General features: G+C 38.6%; 1 protein-coding gene across 5 annotated transcripts; it reads right to left on the bottom strand.

Annotated features, from left to right (window-relative positions):
* Positions 1-21628: 21628 nt before the first annotated feature.
* LOC122093847 (nuclear intron maturase 4, mitochondrial) lies at positions 21629-26264 on the bottom strand. Of its 5 annotated transcripts, none has more exons than XM_042664383.1 (3): positions 25084-26264; positions 24274-24409; positions 21629-24102 (listed from the first exon to the last, which is right to left on the bottom strand). In XM_042664383.1, the coding sequence occupies exons 2-3, from the start codon at positions 24392-24394 to the stop codon at positions 21776-21778; spliced, it is 2448 nt and encodes an 815-aa protein (XP_042520317.1). In that variant the 5' UTR covers positions 24395-24409; positions 25084-26264; the 3' UTR covers positions 21629-21775. The 5 variants fall into 5 exon arrangements, with proteins under 5 accessions (XP_042520317.1, XP_042520318.1, XP_042520320.1 ...); XM_042664384.1 differs by having other exon boundaries at positions 24274-25355; positions 25677-26264; XM_042664386.1 differs by having other exon boundaries at positions 25677-26264.
* Between the last annotated feature and the right edge of the window lie 165 nt (positions 26265-26429).

The following is a 26429-nucleotide window of genomic DNA, read 5'->3' as shown; positions in this document are numbered from 1 at the left end:
ATAAATCAACTTCCCCTCCTCTTTTTTTTTTTTTTCATTAATTCTTTTTTCCTTTATGTTATTTATTTGTATACCAGGATACTTAAACCTTGTCTATTTCTTGGTTGCCCTAGATTTTTCAATGTTTTGTTTCGCTTCGTCAGCATTAGATGCCTATTAAAGAGATTCTATTGTTCAGATAATTAAGATCATTTTTTTAATTATTTCTGTTTGGACGCATTGAAGGATTAATTCTTTTATTTAGTCATTCTCATCTCAGTTTTTTAAATCAATAAAAGAATTACAAGTTTGAAAGTTTCAAGACCAAATTGAATTTTATCTGGTGATACAGGTTTTGAACATATTAATATGTGTCTCTAAATATCCACTAACTTTCTACCGAAACAAAAAAATCCACTAACGGTGAGAATTCAAAGTTATCCAAAAGTCAAAATTATCATGTCATTTGTACACAAGTTAAAAATTGAAGTGTCCATCTTGTGTTGGTCAAGAGTGGACGTATTATTGAGGAAGGGGATAAAAAAATCCTCTGTTTTTCTTAATCTCTGCTTTTTTTTTTTTTTTTTTTTTTTTTTTTTTTGCTACCTGCAGAAGAGGACACGTGGACAGCTTTAAGTGAACGGTTCAGATGCTTGCTTGGTTGAAGTTCTACCAAAACCGGGTTGCAGTAAGTGAACCAGTCTGTGTGAAGAATCATACCAGGGTGGTTCAAATTTGAATTAAAACATTCAGAAACAGCCCCCTCTCCACACTCTCACACCTCTCTCTGTTGGACGAAGGAGAAGAAGCTCTGCTAGGTGCTTCATCAAAGCTCGGTGAAGGTCACTCTCACGAAGTAGAAGCTCCTACGCTAACTTGCTCTCAATCACTCTCACGAAGGGGTTTACCTGTTACCCTAAGTCAATCTCTCTCTCTCTCTCTCTCTCTCTCTCTCTCTCTCTCTCTCTCTCTCTCTCATGAAGGAGAAGCGAGTCTCTCTCTCTCTGCTCACGAAGGTGTCACTGATACTCTCGATTTTATCTGTGTTACCCATTCTCGTGCCAAAGCTCTGAGATAGCGTTGTCACCTGGTTAGGGTTTGAATCGAAGCCATTCTCTGTTAGGGTTTGATTCAAATTGTTGGCAGGTAAACCCTAGAAACGATTATGCCTTGTGAGGGTTAGGGTTTTTATTTTTCTCTATAATATTTTTGGTATATTGGGTGATTATTTTGGTGATTCTGGTTTGATCTTGTTACTATAATATACTAACAATCTTATTTGTTTCTATAATTTTTTTCCGAGTAATAATGTACTTGAGATTAATTATATGAATGGGCCAGAGATAATAGACACTTAACTTATTAATGTACTTTATCACTTCTATTATGTTTTCTACCTCTGGACTAACATCTTAAACAGCCCTCTCAATAGTGGCATATATGTCTCTTCTTAAAGGAGGGTGTAGGATTTGATGGCTACACCTTGACAAGCATCACAAAGGCCTGTTCAGAACCAGGAGACTTCTATCCGGGCTTGCAGCTTCATGGTTGCATGATGGACACAAGGTTTGTTTCTGGAACACCAGTCATCAATGCACTAACCATGTACTCTGAGTGTGACCAAGGAATGGTGTCTGCCACCCAGATTTTTTTGACAGCTCTTGTAGCCAACATTATCTCTTGGACCTCCATACAAGCGCTTCCAGCAAAATGGGCAAAATGAAGAAGCAGTTGGGTTTTATAAAAGAATGTTGAAAGTAGGCATGAATGCTCTTTTAGATATGTTGTTAGATCTAAATATGGGTACATATCCAAAACCACAATTGAAGAAACCACGCAGAGAAACAAGAACACGAATCTAATAAAATTATAGAGGATCTAATTGTACCTTTCACCAAGTATGTTGAAGAAGATTGATATTGGTCACTCCCACTTTCGCTCTTTTGGTTTGGCTATGGATCTTCTACGGCCCCTTAAACCTCCTTGGTTCTCTCACTTTAGTGGTAAAGTAGAGAAGAGTGAATAATGGATGTAGGGACCTAAAACCTAGTATTTATAATATTGTCCTGCACCCAAAACCCTAAACCACAATGGGTTGAGCCAGCATATCTCTAAACTTGAGAGTGGACCTAACCGGTTCATGCAATTTGACTCTCACCCATTTAATCAACCCGAATAATTAATTTAACTCATAAATCCAACAATCTCCCACTTGGGCTACATTAATTATAAGGATGTCTTTTAAATTGATGTGGTCATAGAATCTTATTACATCAACCACTCTTACTGTGATTCAGTTGAAAAACCACTCACATCGAATAACAGTAAAAGATACACCTCAGTATACGGCATACAACTTTCTGTTATTACAAACATAAGTAAGTTTCTCAACACGAATCTATGTGGGATACTATCATAGAAACATTGACATATCCTCAAATTACACTGTTATCATTCAATGTAGGTCCTTAACTGTGATATTAACATTCACTGTGGCAAATTGCCTTTGATCTGTGTTTAATATCTAACTGTAGCTTTCCGCCTATAAACTGTGGTAAATATTGCCTATGAACTATGACAAATACTGTCTTAAAATGTGACAAACATTACCTTTTGAACTGTGGCAAAATATGACATATAACTAAGACAATTACTGCCTATAAAAACATTCTCAAATGAAATCATAAACTAAATAATAAAAGAAATAACTGTGCATAATGTAAATGCTAAAATTTAACCATAATTCATCAAACTGTGCCCCAAAACATACGGGCTAAGATTCAAAACATAAACAAATACTAAACAAAATCAGAGCTCCCACTAATCAAGCATTTCAAATAATTGTATGTAAAGAAATCCTAACTGCTTGATGAGACCAATTTTTACTTGCTCTCAATTGCTGGTGATCAGTCTACCTCACCCTTTCTTGGCATCATCTTGCTTATCAGCCCTAGAATTCTTCCTCTTCTCTAACCATTTCTTCAAAATAAAGCAGTCCTTCTTCACATGTCCTTTCTTATGGCACCAGAAACACTCTACGTTGTTGGTCTTCTCTTCATCCTGAGCCTTTTGAGATGTGTCAAGTTCTTGAAAACTATTAGTCCTATCATATGGTTTGACGCTTCCTCTGTTGGAAAAATTCTTATTCCTTCTGCTTAGTCCACCAGAAGATCCCTTGTGGAAAGTTGCATGTGCACTCTCAAACCTGGTTTGTTTCAATTTTTCTTCTTCTTGAGTGCAAATGGAAATGAACTCATTTAGGCTCCAATCGTCCTTCAGTGTAATATAGGTAGATTGGATAACCTTATACTGACTAGGGAGGGTATTCAGTGCAATGTGTACAATATATTCTTCATCAATCTGTATTCCAATATCCTTAAGTTTACCAGCATCAGTAGCTGCACCCAAAATATATTCTCTAACACTCCCACATCCATCATACCTTGTATTTATTAGCCTGGTCATCAATGTGGTTTTCTCAGCTTTCTTGTTGTGTTGAAATCTAGCTTTAATAGCATCCAGAAATTCTTTTGTAGTGTCTTTGATCTCTATGTTCCCACGTATAATTTCAAGAACTACCTTTTTTTTAAAATCAGTATGCACTTTCTGTTTGCTTTAGTCCATTTCTTAAACTTAGTCCTTTCAGCACTTCTGCTCGAGTTTGTGAGAGACTCAGGTTTAAGCTTCCTAAGTGCCAAGTCTAAGTCAAGAAGACCTAAATGCAATTCTAATTCCTCCATCCACTTTTGATAGTTGTTACCAGTGAGCATTGGGATGGAAGATACACAACTTGAGGGAATGACCATCCTACACCAACAGTAACAACAACACAATACATGCCAAATTTCAAAATATAAATCATAATATAAAAGCATGTAATACCATCAATATAGTTTAAATAAGAGTTACAACTAAAATTGTATCCATATCCTTTGGGACAGGAATTAGCTGATGCTCTTATATTCTTCTTTTAACTGTGAAACTAACACTAACTTCGGAATTCAATCACCTTTGGGCAAAAGAACTCCTAATTCAATGTCCCTTTCTGAAATGTGGATAATTATCCTCAAACCTTGATGACAACCTTTGGGAAAATATCACCTTTACTATTGGGAAAGATACAATTGAACTGAATGTACCACTTTGGTGGGTTTCACTCAGTTCTATCATATCTTTCCCATTGGAGATATATATCTTTATGTTCAAAACATACATATAAATATGTCACTAGGACAACAATAATCATACAAGAGTCACAACCGCAACTACATTCCTATCCTTTGGGCTAAGAATGCACTGGTCCTCTTGTAAATTCATATTTACTGTGAAAAGAACAATAACTTTTGAAATCCCCTCACCTTTGGGCTTAGGAACCTCTAGGTTACTGTCATTTTCTTAACTTTGGTGACATCACCTTTGGGCAAATGTCACCTACATTGCTACCCTGTGGAAAATCATGAAATAATAAGATGTACCACTTTGGTGGATTCCACCTCATCATTTCATGGTTTCTTAAAGTAAAATTACTTTGCAACTAAGAATGAGCGGAAGCTTACACCCTTTTCCATATTAACATATCTCAATTTAAAAAAAAATTCTCAATTTCATGGTAACCAATAACATATATATTTTTCAAAGCATTGATTTATGCCATTTTGTTTCAATGATTGAAACTAAATACAACATAAAATTTCAAATAAACATGTTATATTAAAAATTAGATCATTAAATGTGGCCCTAAACAAGAATCCAACAAAAACAAAAACAAAAAAAAAAAAAAAAAAAAAAAAAAGATTTCAATTTGGCCTTAAAACAATCCTTAAATTGACGTCTAAAGTGGTTTATATTAAAAACCCAAAAACCATCAGAATCCAACCCAAGCCTTTAAGCAACTATTCAAATGAAAGATAAACAAACATGCCCTTGTCTTATACGTTACAATCAAATAGACCCTTAGGATCCCTATCTTATAAGACCTAAGCAAAAAAGGCTTTTAAGTCACTGTTCATTTAAGAAACAAGCAAAAAGGAATTAAGGTTTTTTTTTTTTTTATAATATATTTAACCTTCCCTATCAATGCCGGTCACTCGAGTATTCGGGGTCAACCCAAATCTTTCACCATGTTTTTAATTCAAAGCCTTTTTAAATTATACCCATGGACTTGAACACCCATTATACTTAGATAAACAAGGGCTTGGCCCATTAATATTAAGTTAATTTAAAATAACCCAAAACAAACTTTAGAACAACCATGGACTCAGCCCATTTAACTTTAAGAAGGGAGAAAATTCAATTTAAACTATGATAGAGTTTGGGTCTAATCATCTTGACACATGTTACCCTAGTCCTCTTACATTTTCTTTCAAAAAAAAAAGCCGCCATCGACCTGCAAACTAATCTATTGCTGCCTTCTTTTTTTTAAACAAAGCTGCAAAAACCGTGTCCGCTACGTGGATTTCAAAACCAGATTGCAAAAAGTGGTTTTTGAAATCAAAACAAAAACCAGAATCCGTTTTGGATTCCAAAACCATATTGCCAGAAAATAGTTTTTGAAGCAAAGAAAAAAAAAAAAAAAAACCCTGCAAATCCCAGATTCCAGCTCTAGTGAATAATGGCTGTAGGGACCCAAAACCTAGTATTTATAATACTGTCCTACACCCAAAACCCTAAACCACAATGAGTTGAGCCAGCATATCCTTAAACTTGAGAGTGGACTGAACCGGTTCATGCAATTTGACTCTCATCCATTTAATCAACCCAAATAATTAATTTAGCCTATAAATCCAACATATGTATCAATGCAGAATGCTCTTTTATATCAAAACACAAGAAGAAATCAACCATGTCATGTATTTTGCATCATTTGCAAGCAAATTTTGATCATTATGAACATTGATGTGAGGGTTATTAGGTAAGATTTTGATATATTTTTTAGTTTACAAATGCAACTCAGTTCTTTGATTAGCTTTGACTAAATTGTTGGTTCCCTACCCTACACCCAAACTGTTATTAGGTAAGAAGATTTTGATATATTTTTTAGTTTACAAATGCAACTTAGTTCTTTGATTAGCTTTGACTAGATTGTTGGTTCCCTACCCTACACCAAAACTGTTTTTTTTTTTTTCGTTTCAAACAGCCGGATTTGCCATGTCCAGCACCCAAACATAGATTTGTTTCCTAGGAACTCAGAACATTGTTTGGGATGCCTCAAATTTCTCAACAGCCACCATTAACACCTTCAGGCAACAAACAAGAGAAAGGATTGGAAGAGCATAATAAAGAGTTTGAGGATCACTCCCTCTTATGCGCTGATATCGCTCTCTCTTGGTTGCCTCGAATTAGAGAGAGATTTCGAACATCAACGAAGCCCCTTGCTGGTTCTCGCGCACATACTGGTTCGATCACCCTAAGGTATGAAACCTAAAACTTACTTTCCTCTTCTCTTCTCTCTTCACTCTCTGTTATACCCTAAATCTTTGCTTCTCCACTCTCTAATCAGAAGCTTCTTACACACTCTCCCCTTCATCGGTTGAAACCATTTTCATTAGTCTCTAATTTCATAAGGTATCCTGAAAGTAGTCATTATGCTGAACAGATATGGTACTACAAATAGTGAGCAAAATTTAGGAGACTCTCTTGTGATGGAGTCCCTCTTAAGACTATTGGTTAAAAAGCACAGAATGAAATTACTTGAGATTCCACCCACACAGCCTATCTTTTGGAGTCTTGGACTGAATTTTATGAAAATATAAGGCATTTTATTTAATATGAAATGCTGGATTGGAGTTCTATTACACAAGGGAATTCTTGTGCTAATAATTCTATCTTTGTGCTAGTAAATGCATTTAGATTCTATTTTTTAATTGATTTTTAGCCTCTAATGTACTAACAATTTTTTTTTGTAAGTTAGGAGTCTTTAGCTCAAAATGGTAGAGCACCTAGGATAATGCCCAGGTTATGGTGGTTCGAATCCACCAAGACTCGGAACAAAATACCAAAAGTGTTTTAACTTATTATATCTTGTGTTTTCGTTTTTAATGATTGGTGTGGTTGTTCTGTTCTTGTAATTTCTTGATAGGAATAATCACAACTTAGCTGATCTTCATGTGACTTGACTCGGTGATATATGACTGAAATGGAGATGATATTCATAAAATTCTCTGTAAGTCTTGAATGGGCTAGTATTTTATGCAGCCATTAGGAGTTTAGGACCCTAAAACATTTGCAGTTGTTGTCTCAGATTTGGTTTTTTTGTTCCCACCATCTCATTAGAACAATATTGTAGTAGTCTGAAGTAGTATCAGTTTTCAAGACCCAACCTTCTTGAAAGCTGCAGACACAGAAAATGATTGATCTCCATTATCATCTGGAAAAGGTTGGCTTGCTATGATGAATGCATGCATAGAAGTTGAAGTAATTAATCCTTGAATGGATGCTTGCATCACTGAATCATTGTGTACATTCTGATGCATTTTGAGCACTTTGATTGTTGGGATAATCTAATCCATTCACCCTCTTCTTTGACCTCTGTTTTACCCTGCTGCTACAAGTACTATCCAGAAAAAAAAAACCCATTTTCAGTAGTCTAATTTCATAAGGTATCCTGGAAGTATTCATTATGCTGAACAAATATGGTACTTCAAATCACTATATGCAATAAAATTTTGGATGCAATCGGTTCTGAATTTCCTTATTTACATCTGATCTCTGAATTCTGATTTCAGTCCACTATTTCGATCATTTACTTTCTACATTAATTGATCATTGGTTTCAACCCCCATTCTGTCCATAGATTCCAAAGTTGTTGAAGTCATACAAGATGATAGATTCTAAAGTTGTTGAACTCATACAAGTTATTTTGTTCAGAGTCTTGGTGGATTCGAACCACCATAACCTGGGCATTACCCCAGGTGCTCTACCATTTTGAGCTAAAGACTCCTTATCTGCACAAATAATTGGTTAGTAACTGTGAGATAAGATCATGAACTATCAAACCAACAGTAACAAGTTTAACAACTTCTAACTATTATGAACTAAAATACTGCAGACTATACAATGAATGATAGAATCATTAATTTGAATTATTGAACACTTCCACTAAAAATAGCAACCCAGGACTAACTCTAGCATGTCAGAAACAGATGAAAACACAGCTTCAATTAATGAAATTTCCTAACAAACAAACAGAGGGGCTGGCAAGGGAGCTTCTCCATGATAAAAAATTAAGATGGAATCTAAAAAAAAAAAATATATATATATATATATATAAGCAAAGACTATGTCGACATGTATTCTCAGTAAAAATATAGGAATGTTCATTTCCTCCTAGTAGAAAGTTGTAGTCCTCATAATTGTAATAACCTTATAAGCAACTCTACGAGTTACAGAAACTAGCAAAAGGTCTTTACAAATTACATTAGTATATATCTTCTGAATCAAAGATGAGATAGTTAATAAGACATGAAAAAGATTTTAATGGCAATCAACCTTCATTCCCAGTAGAATCTACCTAACAATCTCAACATTATCCATCCATATACTCACTCTTTGGAAGCCTTTTACTAAAGCTGCAACCCTCTTAAGATGACTGGTTTTCGAAACCATTTCATTGATCTCTTATAACCACTACTCAAAGACAGCCAAATTGTGAATCAAAGAAACAAATCACATAAACTAGCAAGACCGGTATAACTATCAGCATAACCATCACATATCATATTGGATGTATCACATCAAATAAGGCCTGGAAATAAAAGAGCGACATATCAACAAGTTTACTCAGATCCATCAATTCCTATTCTGCGGGTCATGCCACCCCACTTTACATAACGGCATGCAGGAGGTGGTACAGATACAGGATAGCAACCCATGCTGCCATCCCATTGAGGTTCCTCTGCTACACGAGAAAGAAAAAAGGAAGGTAATTAACAAGGAAAGCTAGAGTAGTTCATACCTTAGGGTCATCGATCTAGTATGTGTGCGAGATCAGTTGCAGGGGCTTCGTTGATGTTCGAAATCACTCAGTAATTTGAGATAACCAATGAAGAGGGAGTGTGTGTAAGAAGCTTCTGGTTAGAGAGGGGAGAAGAAAAGATTTAGGGTTAACAGAGAATGAAGAGAGAAGAGAAGAGGAAAGTAAGTTCAGGTTTCATACCTTAGGGTGATCGAAACAGTATGTGCGCGAGAACCAGCAGGGGGCTTCATTGATGTTTGAACACGCTCACTATTTCAAGAATAGCCGAGATGAGATCAGTTGCAAGTATCCTTTGAACCAAGAGGCAGTGTGTAAGAGGGAATGAGAGAGATAACAGAGGGTGAAGAAGAAGAAGAAGAAGAGAGGAGGAAACGGATTTTTAGGGTTTCAAAATTCAAAATAATGCCTCTGTACGGGTTGGGTTGGGTCATACCTATCTCGGTCCGGTTCACTTACCTCAACCCGGTTTTGGTAGAGCTTCAACCAAGCAAGCATCTGGACAGTTCACTTAAAGTTGTCCATGTGTCGTCTTCTACAAGTAGCAAAACAAAGAAAAACAAGGCTAAGAAAAATAGGATTTTTATCCTGAGGAGGGGGGGGGAAGATATTGATAGCTGAAAGGGTTTTTTTTTTTTTTTGGCTAATAATGAAAGATTTTACTCACGCAATCTAAATACAAAATACACACACCCATGTGACAGGAGTCGAGCCTCTGATCTCCTAACGCCTGCTGTTCAAGCACTGGATTCACACTTTATTCACTGCACAGCAAAGGAAAACTTTCCCCTAAACCGTAGGTTTTTTTTTTTCTAATTCCTAATGAAGGACTTTACACACACCCACGCTAAATACAAATACACACACCATGTGATAGGATTTGATCATTATTTGACCTCCTGACGCCTACTCTTCAAGCACTGGATCCATGTTGTAGGGGTTCCTTCACTGCACAACGAAGGAAAACTTCCCCCTAAACCGCAAAGGCATTATCGATCATTCATAAATAAGGGGGCATATACTAACAGCCATTGATGATTATACTTCCTTCACCATATGAAGGAAAACTTTCCCCTAAACCTAAAAAGAAGGTTGGATCTAATGGTAATAATAACAATAAAGACGCCTTAAGGACATTGAGGGGATAACAGTGAGCAACTAGCCATTTATTGTAAATTCCAAGATCCACAACCATCAGAAACCATCCAACACTAGCCATTCTCTGGTTCAGTCCATTCATTATGCTTCCTAGATAAAGCAGCATTAAGTTCAATTTGAAGAAGCTATTGTCCATTTTCAGGCCCCGGCAAGATTTGAATCAGGCCTGTATTGCTTTATATAATTCATGACATCCTTGAAGAGAGCTTTATTTTTAAAAATTGATTATCCACCTCTGTAGGCATTCTGATTCCTAGCCTTCCGTAGCTCCCAGCTAATCTGTCCTCTGAGACTGACACCAGAAACATCTACACTAAAACTCTATTAACAGCAAACACATGAAAAATGAACAATCAAATAGATCAAACTAACCAGAATGACCAAAGGGTTCAAACTAGGGGTGCAAGTTTGGCGCTATCAGCCCTCCCTGAGCCCTAACATGCTTGGGTTGAGATACCTTGACCCTGAGGGTGGGTCAGGCCAGGCCAGGGTTAAGGCCTTGGGCTAAGCCCGGACTGGCCCAGCCCGGCCCTGTCTTCTTCTTCAGGTGCCCCCACTGAACTTAGGTTCATAATCATTGTGTAGGGACAAAAAAAATCAATGTGTAGGGATAACCAACTAAGGGTAAACAAGATAACCTGAAGTAATATTGAGAAATCCCAACAATAAAAGATGCAGTGATTTGAGTTTCGTTCTGTAAGCATCCTGATACTCTGTCTATAAAACCTTCCTGAACCAAAGATCCGTACCATAACTCCATCACGGAGACATTGAGCCATATAGTTGTGAGAAGTCCTTCTGTCAAAGACTTGTCAAAAAGCATGTACGAAAACATACTCTGCCTAATCGCATTGAAAACTTAAATTGAATATTTCAGGAACCCGACCAATATTCCAGCAAGTCCATAGCAATTCAGAACCCCAAATATGCAGCAAAGATCAAATATCCAAGAAGGTATCACAGATCAAATATGAAGATGTCTTGCCTATAAGAGAACAGCGTCTTAGAATCTTGCCCGCTGATCATTTTTCGATATCACAAAGACCAATTGCAGTGCACGCAGGTCACTCTCTTCCCCCTCCTCATGGTCAAGGCCAATCAGGGTTAGCCCGGCCCTCCCTGAGAGAGGGTCAGAGTTTGATTTTTCAGGCCTTGAGACAGGGCCGGGCTGGACCTGAGCCCCACTAAGAAGACTCATGGTTAGGTTGGGGTCTTCGAAAGCCCAGCCCAACCAGACCCTGTTGCAGCCCTAGTTCGAACACCCCCCTCCCCCACCTGCCGAAAAGAGGAAATGCAGCCTCACCATTACGGTAAGATGGGATATTAAGCAGTGAGATTGGTAGCAGAGCGCAGTGAGATCATGGTCATAATGTATGAAACATAACATTATAGTGCAATGTACCTAGTATGCTAGTCGCCCCCTACAGCTTGGTCCAGATGGAGGTATTGAAATCCTATGTTTAATGGCTCCAAAGACATTTTTTAGACAACCGCATCCTTGTGCATTGTTGCTGCAGACACAACCTCTACAAGGAGGAATTACAGTGACTTAACAGGCAAGAGTAAACAAAAGAGAATTGCGAGGATCAACACAACTATGCCAATTTGGTGACCCATCATCTCTCAGGCTGATTCCACAAAATCAATTGAATAGGTGAATCTGCAGGACTGTAGAGACTCTTATAAAGTGCAAATGCCAAGGTAGTGGAGGCAGTTAAAGAGTCTTGAGAATGTTAGCATCTTACCATCTGTGTATTAAGAATTGAAGTTGGATAGGCCGATACAGATCCGATCTGGATCGGCTTAAAAAAATCATGTTTTGACATTATGAACATGTGTCACAATGATGTGATTAAGAAAAGGGGGGAATCAGAGCCACCCAGAAGAGGAGGAAGGGGAGGGATATGGGGAGTGGGATGGGGTGGGGTAGCGGGGGCATGGTGGAGGGAGAGGATAGCGAAAGGGGAGGGATTGTCGCAGCCATAGTCGCCAAGGCGTCGCCAAGGCGTCGAGGAGGTTTGCCTGGGGCCTAGGCGACAGCCGCCTTGTTGCACTGCATGTCACCTTGTGTTTCGGCACTTATTTATGCCAAATATCTCATTTACTTAAGATATTATTCATAAATAAGCAAATACCCCCTATTTGAATCCAATAAAAATAGTTTAAAAATCAAATTCCAAAATGATAAAAAGTCAACCCCCCAGTCCAAGAACAAAAACTGGATTTTGGTTATAGGGACGATTTTCAACTTTTAAATGCTAGGGTTTTTCTCAATTATGAAAATTTTATAAATTCTATCATGTTAAAACATTGCTAAAAACCAAAAGTCCGGTAAAAAAATATTTTGTTTTGATATTCATAAAATTATTTTCATCCAGGCGATTTTAACAGTATTCGCGCACTTAAAAATAAGTTTGACTGAAGCATAACTTTGTCATTGCAACTCAGATTTAAGTAATCTTAGACTTGTTAGAAAGCTGGTTTTATATTATAACTAATACAAAAAGTCTCATGCAAAAATAAAATCATTTGACCAGTCAAACTTATTATAGAATAAGAGCATTTCTCTAAATGTTGATTTTTTATAACTTAATATGACGTAATGTTAATTTTTTATGATTTGATGTGGCTAAATGTTGAATTTTAATGACTTGATGTGGCTTAATCTTGATTTTTTATGATACAAGGTATATATAACTTACTAAATAATGTTAGAAAATAGGAAAAATAAAAAATAACACTTGTTCGCCTAGTTCACCTTAAGGTGGGCACCTTCTCGCCTAAGCGCTTAGACAACCCTCCACCGCCTTGGTTTGCCTTGGCGCCATGACAACTATGGTCGCAGCGGGAGGGAGAGGGCATAGAGTGGGGTCGCGGGGGAGGTGGAGGTATGTGGGAAAGGGGGGTGCAATGGGAGGGGAAGGGGAAGGGGAAGGGGAAGGGGCAGGGGTAGGGTCACAAAGATGGGGGAGAGAAAGGGGAGGGGGCATGTATGTGTGGGATGTAGAAACGTAACCCTAAAACGATGCAGAAGATAATGGAAAAACAATAACAAACAATGCAAACAGATTTACGAGGTTCGGCAAGGTTGCCTACGTCCTCGGTGAGATGAGATCCTGCTTCACTATCAATGGAGAATAGGGTTACAGTGCTAGTTCCTCACAACTCTCAGTATTGCTTGCATTACAGAGAAAGAAACTCTCGCTACAAATATATAGCGAAAAACCCTAATCCAGAAAGTACACAATTTCCCTTAAATAAAAAAAAAAATTCGAGCGGGGGGCGCCCCCCTACACCCCCTGCTATGCAGGTGCCTCCTACCCCCCTTGCAACCCCCACGGCCCGCTAACCGGCTAGCGGGACCACTGTCCTACCTGTCGAGGCGCTGCACTAGTACTCATTGGATTAAACTGTGACGGAATACAAGACATCGTACACCAACATGGGAGGAGTGTTGCAGCGGGTTGGGGAGGGAGAGAGGTAAGTGTTGAAATCGCCATGGGGGGCGGGAGGAATAGGGGGTAGGGTCGCGAGGGAGGGGTGTTGCAGCGAGAGGGGGAGAGGCAGGGGGCAGGGTTGTGGGGCAGTGTGCAGGAGAGAGAGAGAGAGAGAGAGAGAGAGAGAGAGAGAGTTTAGACCAGGTGAATTTTAAACCTATCTAACGAAGATCTGAAGCATTGATAGAGTTTAGACATGATTCAAAGTCACTGATAGAGGCATCATCAACATTCTCATTTACAAAGAGAAGAGCATTAAAATTCCCCGCCAGAGACCTATTATCATTCCCAACCCTACTAGAAAATTTATTAAGAGAAGACTAAAGATTCTTTCTTTTAGAGAAGAGTTTGAAGCATAAATGGCTGTGAAAAAGATGATTATTACTTGGAAGAAGAGACCATTAAAAGTAAAAGTTGATCTGTGGCATTCAATAACTAGAGTGAGACTATACATTGTGCTAGAAGCACCATGGTCGACCATTTTGGTGGTATTGATAATAATTGATGAACCCTCAAGAAGGCACAACAAAAAAACATATCGCACTTGCAAGCTGTTGTTTCACCTTTGCTTCGAACAGAACATAAATGCAATGGGATTGCACTCTCATAAGATTCATTACTTCAGCCTGCTTCACTGCATCATTCAAGCCTTGAACATTCCAAATTAAGAACAATCCATAAACCTGAGAAGGCGAAAGAAAACCAAGAAACCCAGAAACCAGAAAAAGGATAGCATAAAATCGACGTTTACCTTTTACTCTTTACCTTGAAGGGAACATGATCTATGGAGGGGTTCAGGTGGCACAACAGAGGTGCCAAAAGGAGGAGGCTTATACAAACTTGTCGATTTCTGAGGACTACATTCAGAAAAGGTTGACCTGGGAGTGTCAGAGACATCACAAGATGAGGATAAGAAATTCCAAAGTCAGGGAAAGAAGAAAGGAATGAAGTGGAAACCGTAGGATGGTGGGGAATAGAAGAATGAATTGAGGGGACAGCCTGAAAGAGAAAAAGGGCGGGCTGAAGAAGAAGCAGTAGACGAAATCCCCTCATGGTGAACAGATGAGTAGAAGAAGATTCTGGACAAAGAATTGAGGTAGCTCCTGGAATGGGAAGAGCTAGAGCAAAAGAAAAGGATGGAGTACAAGAAGAACAAGAAATGGAAATTGAGGGAACTCCTGAAATGTGAAGGGCTGGTTCACCAAAAATTGATGGAGTCATAGCCAAGGTAATGTAGAAGTGTAGAACTAGGATTGGCAAGGCCAACCTAACCCCAAACTGCAGGATACTTATCAAAGAACACCCAAAATCATGGCACCAGAGTGGATCAAACAGATACCAAACAAGGACTGATATCAGCGCAAGAAATCAGAGTATCAATTTCAATATTTAGGGTCCTGTAACCAGATTAAGGACAGGTAAACAGGGCTAATATTTAACTGAAATAGGACTTGAACCAACTATTTAAGTTGTTTAAGGTCAAAGAAATCAGGGGCAAAACAGACCTTTCCATCGATTTCAGAATCTGAAATCTGGTTAGATTTCACTACAGGACAAAATTTAGGAGATTTTGAATAACTCCAGATTTGATGGTCAAAATCAGCCCAACTAGGATCGAGTTTCAGCCTAGTGAAGGTGATGGAGGGCCAGTAGGGGAAGGGACGAAATCCCCGAAAGAACTCAGAGTTGTAGGGGAGGAAGAGAAGATATCGCACAAAAGGGGGAGGGTGGGGGAAGGAGGTCACACGACCTAGTCTTGCACCATACCTGGCACCAAAACATTCAATTCAACTCATTCTCAAAGTTAGTCTAATAACTTGGGTTACATGACTTTATAAAATAAACTAAAATTAAAACTTGCCTAATTAAAAACTAAAACTAAATTAGAAACTCCTAATTATTTCCTAAGTTCTAACTAACGAAATTAGAAACAAAATAAAACTCAAATTGGTAACTCCCTACTTTTCTAACAATTGCCCAAAATAAAAGATTACATATCTTTCCAAATAAAATAACCTAATCTTTCCTAAATAAAATAAATCCTAAAACATCCTACTGAACTAAAAACCCAATTTACATCCGGCTCATCTCAATCGAGATTGTCAAAAAGATCAACCCGGTTCAGCCTTGATATTGCATCAACTCCCCTGATATTGAGAAAAACTCGTCCACGAGTTTTATAGAAGGCCAACAATAAGAACCTCATGAGCGGGGGTGAATTGCTCCTTGTCTGCATCGCAAACAAAATTCAAGATGTGAAGCTTTGGAGGTGCACTCAAGTAAAATCATGGGGGAAAACGAACTCATGATGGTGAACAACCATCACTGCACTGATGTCCATCATAATTTAATCCATGATTTTCTCACTTTCCATCTTCACCACCTGTTCCACAACAGGACGGTCTTCCACTTATGTTGATGCATTTGGTTCGTCCTGTTACATTGATGATATCACTTTCTTTGACAAACCAATCCATGAAGAGTAAATTTTTTAAGCATGTGGTAAGCCTGGAGGTTGCACACATTGTTTTCACGATCAAGGATGTCGTCTCGTTGTTCTAGCCACCTCGACTCAATTTAATGATGTCAAGAGAGTAAACCCTAATAAAAAACCCCATCATAATAATGAGAAACAGAGAATACGACGAATACATCATCTTCTAACTAAAAAATAATCCGATTGGTCTTCGAAAATATATCCACCACAGATTTTGAGGGGAAATTGTCATGTAGCCACTCATCAATCAACAAATTAGCAAACTTTCCATTGGGCAAGCAAACTCTGAATTTGGAACACAAAAGATTCCATAACCAACCTTGTGTTCGAAATTGCAATGGGCCTCACAAAAATAAGACACTAACTCCAATAATCAAGTGATTGGCAGAACTGTAAATATGGAGGGTCATTTTTTTTTAAAAGGATGCCAGAATTGTAAATATCCAAAGTGGATTAGAAAGCACAATGGTAATGTAAAGAGAGGAAGGGAAAATTTGGAACCAGATGTAAAAAGGGGAAAATCAGAATAAGAGAAAGATTGAGGGGAAATAGGGAAAAAAATATAAAATAATAAAAAAAAAAAGGACTCAAATAAAGGGGTGGGTTTTTGTGTACTAACAAAACAGGGTGAGAAACCCAATGGGGTTCTTCTTCTTTGTCGATCCAAGGAACCAACGAGGCTAGGCTCTACCGCTGCAATAGAAGAGGGTCAAACAAGAGGAAAGGAGGAGGAGCTATAGGGGCTGACAACGTCGAAGGAAGATAGCATTGCCTAGATGCGACCTGTGAAAGAGTTCAAACCAGGTACAAATGTTCTCCTCTCTCTTGCTTTCTCTTCTCTTCTTTTGTTCTTTCTTCTTTTTTCTGATTCATTTCGCTCTCTGCTTCTTTTATTTTTTGGCTTCTTTTTTTTTTTCACTACTGGAGAAACCCTAAGTGAGGGGAGGGGTCGATTAAGTGGCGAAGGGAAAGAAGAAGGCAGTAGGGTTTTTCTTGTTGGGAATCAAAGGGGTCAAGGGTGGGATCTGGTTCAAGGACTTTTTTTTTTTTTTTTACTGGACAGAAACTGAGAATAGGGTATGTCATAGAACAAGATGAAAGGTATAATGAAGGGAGGGAAAGGGGGACTATAGGAGGTGGCTCAATTTCCTTGTTTTGAACAAAGATGGTTTTTTTTTTTTAGTCTCAGACTTCTCTACAGACGCAAGGAGAAGACTGAGGGGGGGGGGGGAAGAAGAAAGATGGAAGGGGAAGGAATGGTGATCCTTCCACTCTAATACCACTTGACGGAGGCCTGATAGGGGAAGGGAAGAAATCCCCAAGAGAAGTCGGAGTTGCAAGGGAGGAAGAGAAGATATCGCACAAAGGGGGGGGGGGGGAGGTCACACGAACTACTCTAGCACCATACCTAGCACCAAAACACTCAATTCAATTCATTCTCAAAGTCTCTCTAATAACTTGGGTTACATGCCTCTATATAATAAACTAAAATTAAAACTTTCCTAATTAAAATCTAAAACTAAATTAGCAACTCTTAATTATTTCTTAAGTTCTAACTAATGAAATTGGAAATAAAAAAAAACTAAAAATTAGTAACTCCCTACTTGTCTAACAACTACCCAAAATAAAAGATTACATATCTTTCCAAATTAAATAACTTAATCTTTCCTAAATAAAATAATAAAATATCCTACCAAATGAAAAACCTAATTTAGATCCGGCTCATCTCGGTCGAGATTGTCAAAAGGGTCAACCCGGTTCAGCCTCGATACTGCATCAGAAGGGGATGGTTCGACCAAAGTTTCAGCCCAAGGTGATGGCAGAAAAGCATCTCGGTTGGATCAAACACCAACACCAGCTTTGATCAAACACAAAGCCATTCTTAGCAAGGAGAAGTTGCAGGCTGCAGCAGCAGTAGCAGCAGCAACAACAACCATTGTTTTAATTCTTCAAATTGTGGAGCTATGGGAGCCTCCTTGCTTTGTATTAATAGTGATAATAGGGAAGGGAATACAACCTAGAAATTGGAAGGTTCCAATATAGGAAACCCCGCAATTGATTTCCTATTACATAAATTTATAAAAACTGAAAATAGGAACAAGGGAAAAGGAAACTAACAACTAATGACTTAACTCCTAAGAAATAACAAAGACTAACAACGTTAATTGAACCCAACTAAAAAGGAAACAAACTAGTTAATGTCGTATGCAAACCTTAATATCCCCAGATAAGACCCATAAAAGTGACCCATTACAAATCACATAGACTAAAGACCCAACACATGTACAACCCAACCCTACACTTATTCCTAATAAAGCAAGCCTAGTTTGATGAAGAATCTGCATCACAAGGAATGGTTTGAGATGGGGATAGAGCCAACAGAAAATATAGCAGGGGTTTGGGCCGAAACATGGTAGAAAAAAGAGGGGCCAACAAGAGAGGAAGGCTGGGTAGAAGGAAGAGAGATACCCAAACCTGAACCAGAAATAATGGGCTGGATAGTGATAGAAGTAGATGTAGAGAAGTTTTGCATGGGCTTCGTAATTGATGGGCCTACTGAGACTTTCACAGATTCAAGGTTCGTGGACTGGTTTAATGGAAGTGAAGATGGGCTTGCTTCAATACATGGTCCCAAGGTAGGTGTTAGGGACATACACACACTTCTATAGTTGGTTTTGATGATAACAAACATATGAAGGTATTTTACAATTTGCCTTCAAGTATTGTTTGGTAGAGACTTCGTATCAAAGATCGAATTTGATGGATGGAATGAAGGAATGAAGATTGAAGTCATAAAATGAATAGAATCAATAAGTTGGTATCAAAACTTGAAGAAGGTATCAGGATGTATTAGACTTCAAAGTATCAAGAGCTGAAGATACTAGACCTCAAAGTATCAAGTCTTGAAGTGCATTAAAGTACACTGAAGAAAGATATCAAGCATGCAAGGTTAACGTGAAGACTCTTGAAGATCAACTGCAAGAAGAAAAGAAGACTTTAAGAGTAGATCAATGTAATAGTGCACACACCATACACAAGCACTACACTGCATTATCATTTACATGCATTTGCATAAGTACATCATCATTAACCTATCATTAACCTAGAATGTCCCTAGGTCATGCCCAAAGACCAAGAAATAAGACCCAAATATGTTTGGATACATGATGGTTATAACATGTCATGACAATTGCTGTGACTTCAGCAAAGTTCATGTTCAAGGGCAGTTTTGTCATGTCATATAACAGTATATGAAGATGATTTCTTCTACAGCTTTGTAGGTTTTCGAGTTGCGAAAACAATTGCTGTAACTTCAGCAAGGTTCATGTTCAAGGGCATTTTAGTCATTTCATATAACAGTATCTGAAGATGATGTGTTCTATAGATTTGTAGGTTTTTGAGTTATGAAACCAACGCAACTGAAATTGGATCAATCCGAGGTCAGACGAGAAAGTTATGACTATTTCATACAGTCTGTCTGAATCGGACCCATTCTGTCTGAACTGATCTGGTTCAAACCAGAAAAATCCAATCGACCGAATCCCTGCCAGTCAACCAGACCACAACCGGACAGTCCTGAAAACCTTCCAACGGATCTATTTTCAATGGCTAGTTTAGCCAATCGATCGACAAATGGTCCGATTGATTAGAAGAGCCAACATATGACCGTTAGAGAGTGTTTTCTTGCCCAAATAGAACTCCATTCACTCCTATAAAACTCCTCCAATATGAGTAAAGAAAAAACAGTCAATACTACTCATCCAAGTGTATTTATTGAAGCATTAAAGTGAAGGAAAGCAAGTTATCCTCTTGAGTTCAAGGTCTACAATATATACACTATTGTCAAGAAGAACTCAAGTCTCTCTACAGATCTTTTACACCATATTAGCATTCTATTGCAAGCTTTAAGAAGACATTAAGGTGCATACATTCTTATCATTGTATTTCATTCATGCACCACACAAGAAATAGCTCTAAACCTTTCTATTTCATAGAAATTTTGTTTTTCCCAAGAGTTGGTTTTAACTCTAGGAGTTGACATTTTCATTTACACATTGTTCTAGACTGTACTTAGAAAATGTGTAGGACTCTCCCATCCTCAAGAGATTATATAGGTTTCTCTCTACTTATAAAGAGATTGTAAGGACCCTCTCATCCTTGAACGAGATTGTACCTCTTATCCTTAAAAGAGTTGTAAAGATGATTCCTCCCCACCTACTGTACTGAAAGAGAAGAACTATTGGATAACTCTCAAGGTGATCTTGCGAGGAGTGGACTAGACTCGGATTGAGTCAAACCACTATAAATCTTGGTGCCTTATGTGATTGTGAATACTCTTTATATTCCGCATTTTATTTACAATCACATATTTGGAAACTTTAACCGAATTTTTTTTTAATCCACTAGTATAACCTATTCATCCCCTCTATATTATTTTAGTAGGGAGAGGACTTTGAGTATGGTGAGCAGAAATATAAGATGTAGGGACTGAAACCGACTGACTACAGTGTAAATGAGTGGATGGAGATCAGGGGGGTCGCAAATGGCATCTGATCCAGAAGAAGGAAGAAGGGAAGGATCCTCACCAATTAAGCTTTTATTAATGTGAAGGTTATCAAGGCGAAAAAGCGATCAAGGTGATAGAGAATGGTAAAAAATAAAGGCGTCGCCTAGGCTACCAAGGTGCCAGTCCAGGCTGAACCACCTTATCGCCTAGGCGATGCCTTGATAAATATGATAGCTGCACCAGTTTTAGTAAGGTTAGATTGGCAGGTCTTAAGTAGCTACAACCAGATCAAGTGGGAGAAGAATGCCAGGGAGTAATAATATTTTCTACAAATATATAAACCTCAGAAGTTGGAGAAAAAGAACAAAGTTCTCTTCTAAAACAATCAAAACTCCAACAGGAAACTGCAAAAAACTAGCAAAAAAGAGCACAAATCAAAACTCATGAAAACTAAAGTGAAATTTTAATTATAGAGCAAGAAACCTAGTAAGCTGGAATGGAAGATATTTCCTACAAATGACACTGGTGAGAGAAAGAGGTATATACCTGCAATTGAAGTTTCATATGATTTGTGTATGGTAGGTAGCTTTCGGAGATCCTCCGCACAATGAGAAATTACAATCCTGCAATGATCAGGAGTCACCCTTAAAAGTTCCTTTTTCTTTTTTTTTTGGGGGGGGGGGGGGGCGTGTGGGGGGGGCATGGGGGTGTGGGAGGGGGAACACTTAGTTATGCAGTGGTTATTTCTGTTAAGCTTATAAGGGACTAACACATGCAAACACCAGCTTTTTGCAATTCCTGAATTCAAATTGCCATCCCAGTTTCCTATATCCAAAAACGCCCTTAACAAACTGTTTGAAGAGCCATCACACAATGAATAAACAAATCAAATGACATGAACCATACGATCTTCAATTTATTTTCTGGCTATCAGAAACAGTCCCCACATTGATCGTTGACTGAATTGACATTGATCATTTAACTGGTGTGATTTTGCAGATATAGTGCAAATAGAAAAATATTCAGAAGTCTGATAAAAAGCACTTCAATATTGGTTTATGCACAACAAACGACTTGTGATGCATAAATGAACATCCAATGCTTTGATCTGATGGTAGATTATTGAGGCAAACTGGCATCCTTAGCAAAACAATTATGGAAAATCATCATCTCCAAGCACCAAAATCAATGGATTGAAGTGATATATGACCTAAATACAAATCTTTTACATGTTTCTTACAAAGCCCAACTCGCCTTTTGTTCAAGCTGGGATGGATTGCTGTAGAGAATCCTGTCCTCCAACCTGGAAATTTTTGTTTTTCCATCACATGAAGAGTGTAAACACATGGTGCTGCAGCCATGCACCCTATTACAAAACAGTTGCAAGGCCGTGACTGGCTCACCATTCTTGCTAGAGATAGTAAACATAAGCCACTAGAGAAAATGCCATACATCAATGCCTCATCAGCATCAAAAACCTGAAAACCTGATATCTCATGTGTCATCTCTATCTCCATCTCTTCGTTAGATGGGAGCAAACTAAGCTCTGACCCGAACACTTTCTCAATCTCAATTTCATGCAACCTATGCTTTGCTGCCAGTGTCCGGATGCAAGACCTCCTTACGTGATTAACAATCATGAGCTTGACTTCACTGAAGTTGTCACATTTACAGTACCACCTAAGCCACCGGCAGATGAGACCTGAAAACCAATCTATGATTTGGATGTTGTCTTGCAAGATTAGTGCAGAAACAGGATGGGCGTGTCCCTCATTGTTGATCAAACCATACCGCAAGAGACGCTTCTTGATAACATTAACAGGGGCCAGAATTTCTGTGATGATAGTAGATTGGGTGGTTGAGTTGAAATTGGGTAGCAATGCAAGAGTTGAAGCAGTCTCAGATGAAATATATTCTTCTGCACACTTCTGAAAATTGTGGAAGGAATCTCTTAGTTCTTTTGGAAAGGAAGGTTCTGCAATATACTTGGATAAGACAATCTCCTCATTGTCTTCAGCTTTGGCATTCACATCTTGCATCCATACCTTCAATAAGACCTTAAACCAATGATCTGTCTCCATCCCTGCTTTACGGAAACATGAAATTTGGCACAAGACAGAACTGCTATTGGCTAAATGCTTAATCTCCGACTCTTTAACCTTCTTCAAACCATGAGCAAGCCACTTCTTCCCGATCCTAACCATCCCAGCATCCCAGGCTTCTTGTTTCTGCAAAGCAAATAACTGAACCTTCTCCTTCAATTTATGAACAGCTGTAACAGTGGGACTCTCTCTCTCACTTGTTCTCACTGCAATGCCAAGAAACCGGATCCCACGTGGATCACTGGTGGAAAAGATTTCCATCTGATCATGCACATCTAAATGTAAAGTGTGCTGAAAATAGTTCTGCACCTCAGCCTTAAACTTAAGAGCAACATCCTTGGGGCCCGAAACAGCAAAAAATATCTCATCCATGACTCGACAAGCATGTAATCTTAAACCAGAATTCATATCACCAGGGTGTCTGTTGTCATTGTTCTTGTTGTTGTCTTTTAGCTGCCTTCGGAACCAACTGCGCAGCTTGGAGCTGGAACCATCTTGACAGGCATTAACATCTGAGTCAAGAGCTTCATACCTCATACACATTTTGTAAAATTCTCTATCAAATAGGTCAAGATATACATTAATTAAAATAGGGGATAACACTCCCTCCTGTGGAAGACCATGGCCTTTCAAGAAGTCCCCAAATTCCAAGTTCAGTACTCCAGCATCAAACATGCTACGGATGATAGAAAACAAATCAGGGTCTTCAATCTTCTTTTCCATGGTTGAGATGAGTTTAGTAAGAACATTGTCATCAACCTTTTTCCTCACACGTAACGTGAACCACCAATTTGGATTACGGATCTCTTTGCAGATGTACCTCAAAGCTGAAAGATGACCTCTTCCACTCCGGCAGCCATGAGAAATTTTGGAAAAGTGAGGTCTATAAACAACATCTACAGCTATACTGATTGCTTGCTGGATGACCTTCAACTTTAAATTAGGAAGGACCAAGACCTCTTTCCTTTCCCCCTTTGTTGAGATAGAGAAGGTATTGGCATTGACATCATAACTCCCATTCAAGAGCTCATCTGCCATGGATCCAAAAGGCATATCATTGTCATCTGATTCTAAATCGACATTGGAATTGAGCTTAATACATTGGTAAGCATCACAAAGAGTCATTGGATTGGCAATAACCTTTCTCATTAGGCCCCGAAACTTTCCATTCATGTATTGCTCCTTCACTCTTTTCTTGATGCGCATTTCAATTAGCCTCTTCAATTCCATTCGGGTCATCTGCCTTGTCTTGGTAGTAGTAGAAGATTCATCAATTAAACAGGCTAAGCTCTTTGACAATGGCATTTGGCTAATCCCCTTATCATCATTGTTGCTAACTGCCTCAGTAGTACAGTATGCTGCAAAAGGTTCAAATTGTTTGCAATGTTTCCCTGCCCCAGAAATAAAGAGTATTAATTTAGATTTGAAACAGGGAGGTGGACAAAACCTATTCACAGCTATTAAGATTGCAGATAGGGAGGGTAGAAGAGCTCTACTGTTTACCAAAATATCAGAGACCCAAAAGAAGTACATCACAGGTGAGAAAGCATGTTAGTCATTACCCATGTTGACCATGAACGATGAACTAACACAAAGAAGATTCACGCTCCACAACTTATAGACAGAGTATTTCATCAAATCTCGCTTGTGATGAGTTGAGAAGCCCAAAAACCACATTTTCATTCCCAATTATGAATCCTGAAATTTTTATTGGACAAAAGCATATTGAGTACAAACTAAAAGCAAATTAAAATATATGTATGCTGACAATTTAAAGTGCAAAAGAATTTAATGCAGGGCAGGCAGATTTATTGAAATTAATACAACTCCAAGACATTGGAAGAACAAATTGCACAATTTCACAACTTGCCAATAACTGGTAATTTTAAAGTACAATATTCAATGTAAACTGCAGGAAAGGAAAACTCAGTGGTAAAAGACTATCAGAGGCTTTTCTACAAATAATTGATTAGCTGAAAAGAGTTCATAGGAAGGTGAAAAGGAATAGAAAATGTACACTCCAGTGTTTTATAATGGAATATTATACACTAGTATATTATTGACAGTCAGATCCCTCTTTTCTTTAATCTTAGCCATTTAATCCATTAATTATTGTAAACGCATTCTCTCCACCACCGCTGCACTGCCCCTCTCTCTCACTCCTGCCCAACCCTTTCCCGCTGCTCTTCGCACAGCTCCCCACACACTGCTCCGTCCCCCCCCCCCCACTGCCTCTTCAATCCCCTTCCCACACCCTTGGCCCTCCATTGCAACTTGACCTCTGCTTCCGCCAAGTCTTCAACCATGACCCCAGGATCATTCATCAAACAAGGGCTAGAAGTAGCAGATTCAGATCCAGCTACAGAGCTTACATATCGTTCACTCTGACCCTCTAGGTATCTTTATACACTAGGGGGCCTGAGCCAATCACAACCAGGAGGTATAAACATAGTCGAAGATTCCAACATATTGCAGCCTTCTCCGTCTGGTTTCAAGGTTTGATTGTTGTGCTTCCTTTTGAGATGTTCACCCCTTGCCACATCATTTGCAGTCACCTCTTCACTGGCTATCTCCATGCATGCAAATATACTTCATTCAATCAACTGAATGATGTGACCTTCCAGTTGACGGATTTGATCGAATCCTGCAGTAACCATTAACCACAAAAACAATGGCATCGACCTCATCAATAAGCGAAGTCCATTTGGGGTAAAATAAAATAAATCCCATAACTACTGATGTAGCAACATGCAAAATCTGCTCGAAATCACAGTGTCCACTCTCAAACGACCATCAACCGCTAACAAAAGTAATACTAAACGAGAAATAGCAAAATAAATGACAGATAACAAATAAATAAGAAAGTTGTAAATAGTTCGAAACAAACTGAAAGAACCAATCATAATCTACAAAGCTCATAGCAAACAAAATTCATCAAACTCTACAAATTTAAGTTCAAAGATACCAGAGAGTTGTATAGAAACCAACACCAAAGCAACAACGAATCCCAATCCGCAAAACCAGCTTGCAAAAACCCAGAAACCCATAAAAGAATGCATACAGAAATCCAATTCCATAAATTGAACCGAAAAGAACCCGCAATGAGAACAAATCTACACCATTTTATAGAGATTAATTCGCCCCTTATGCACGCAGAAGATCAATCAAGGAACGCTTCTTCACTAATGAAGCGTTCTACAATATTCAATTCCGAGCTACTTTTGATGGAATTGCAGTTGTTACTGCCAAAGTTTGAGATAGAAATGTCTCGATTCGAAGTGAAGTGATGGGAAGAGACTGATTGATATTTACAGAGGAATTAGAGAGGGTTTTGAAGGGGTGAGCTATTGAGAAAGAGAAGGCAGCCATTGACAGCCGTTGGTAGCACCGAAGGGGAAAGAGGGAGAAATGATGCGATCTCCTCGGCCACGGCAACCCCCTCGTTTCTCGGCGATGTTGAGAGAAAACTGCAGCGGCGGCGTGAGAGAGATGCAGAGTGGGCTGAGGTTGCCAAGGTGCATCGGCAGTAAAGAGACAAAGACGAAACGACAGTTTAAAGAGACGACTGGGATGATTTCTGCCATATCCAACGGCCAATAAATCCTTTAATATACCCTGCTAGTGCATAAATCTTATTAGCATGGAAAATTACATGAGTACCCACTTTTGGTTTCCCTTTACAAAACTATGCATCATATGTTTCACTTAACCAAATACA

This window comes from Macadamia integrifolia, chromosome 11, assembly GCF_013358625.1.
Source record: "Macadamia integrifolia cultivar HAES 741 chromosome 11, SCU_Mint_v3, whole genome shotgun sequence".
NCBI classification, from domain to species: Eukaryota; Viridiplantae; Streptophyta; class Magnoliopsida; order Proteales; family Proteaceae; genus Macadamia; species Macadamia integrifolia.
The sequence above is the reverse complement of the archived record's forward strand: the minus strand, read 5'-3'. Positions and strand labels throughout refer to the sequence as shown.

What these genes read in the sequence shown, in the direction of transcription:
- LOC122093847 (XM_042664383.1), bottom strand. Translation starts at nt 24,394, where the DNA reads ATGAAAATGTGGTTTTTGGGCTTCTCAACTCATCACAAGCGAGATTTG. An exon ending in ATCGTTCATGGTCAACATGG is followed by an intron (nt 24,103 to 24,273) that starts GTAATGACTAAC and finishes TTTCTGGGGCAG; the next exon opens with GGAAACATTGCAAACAATTT.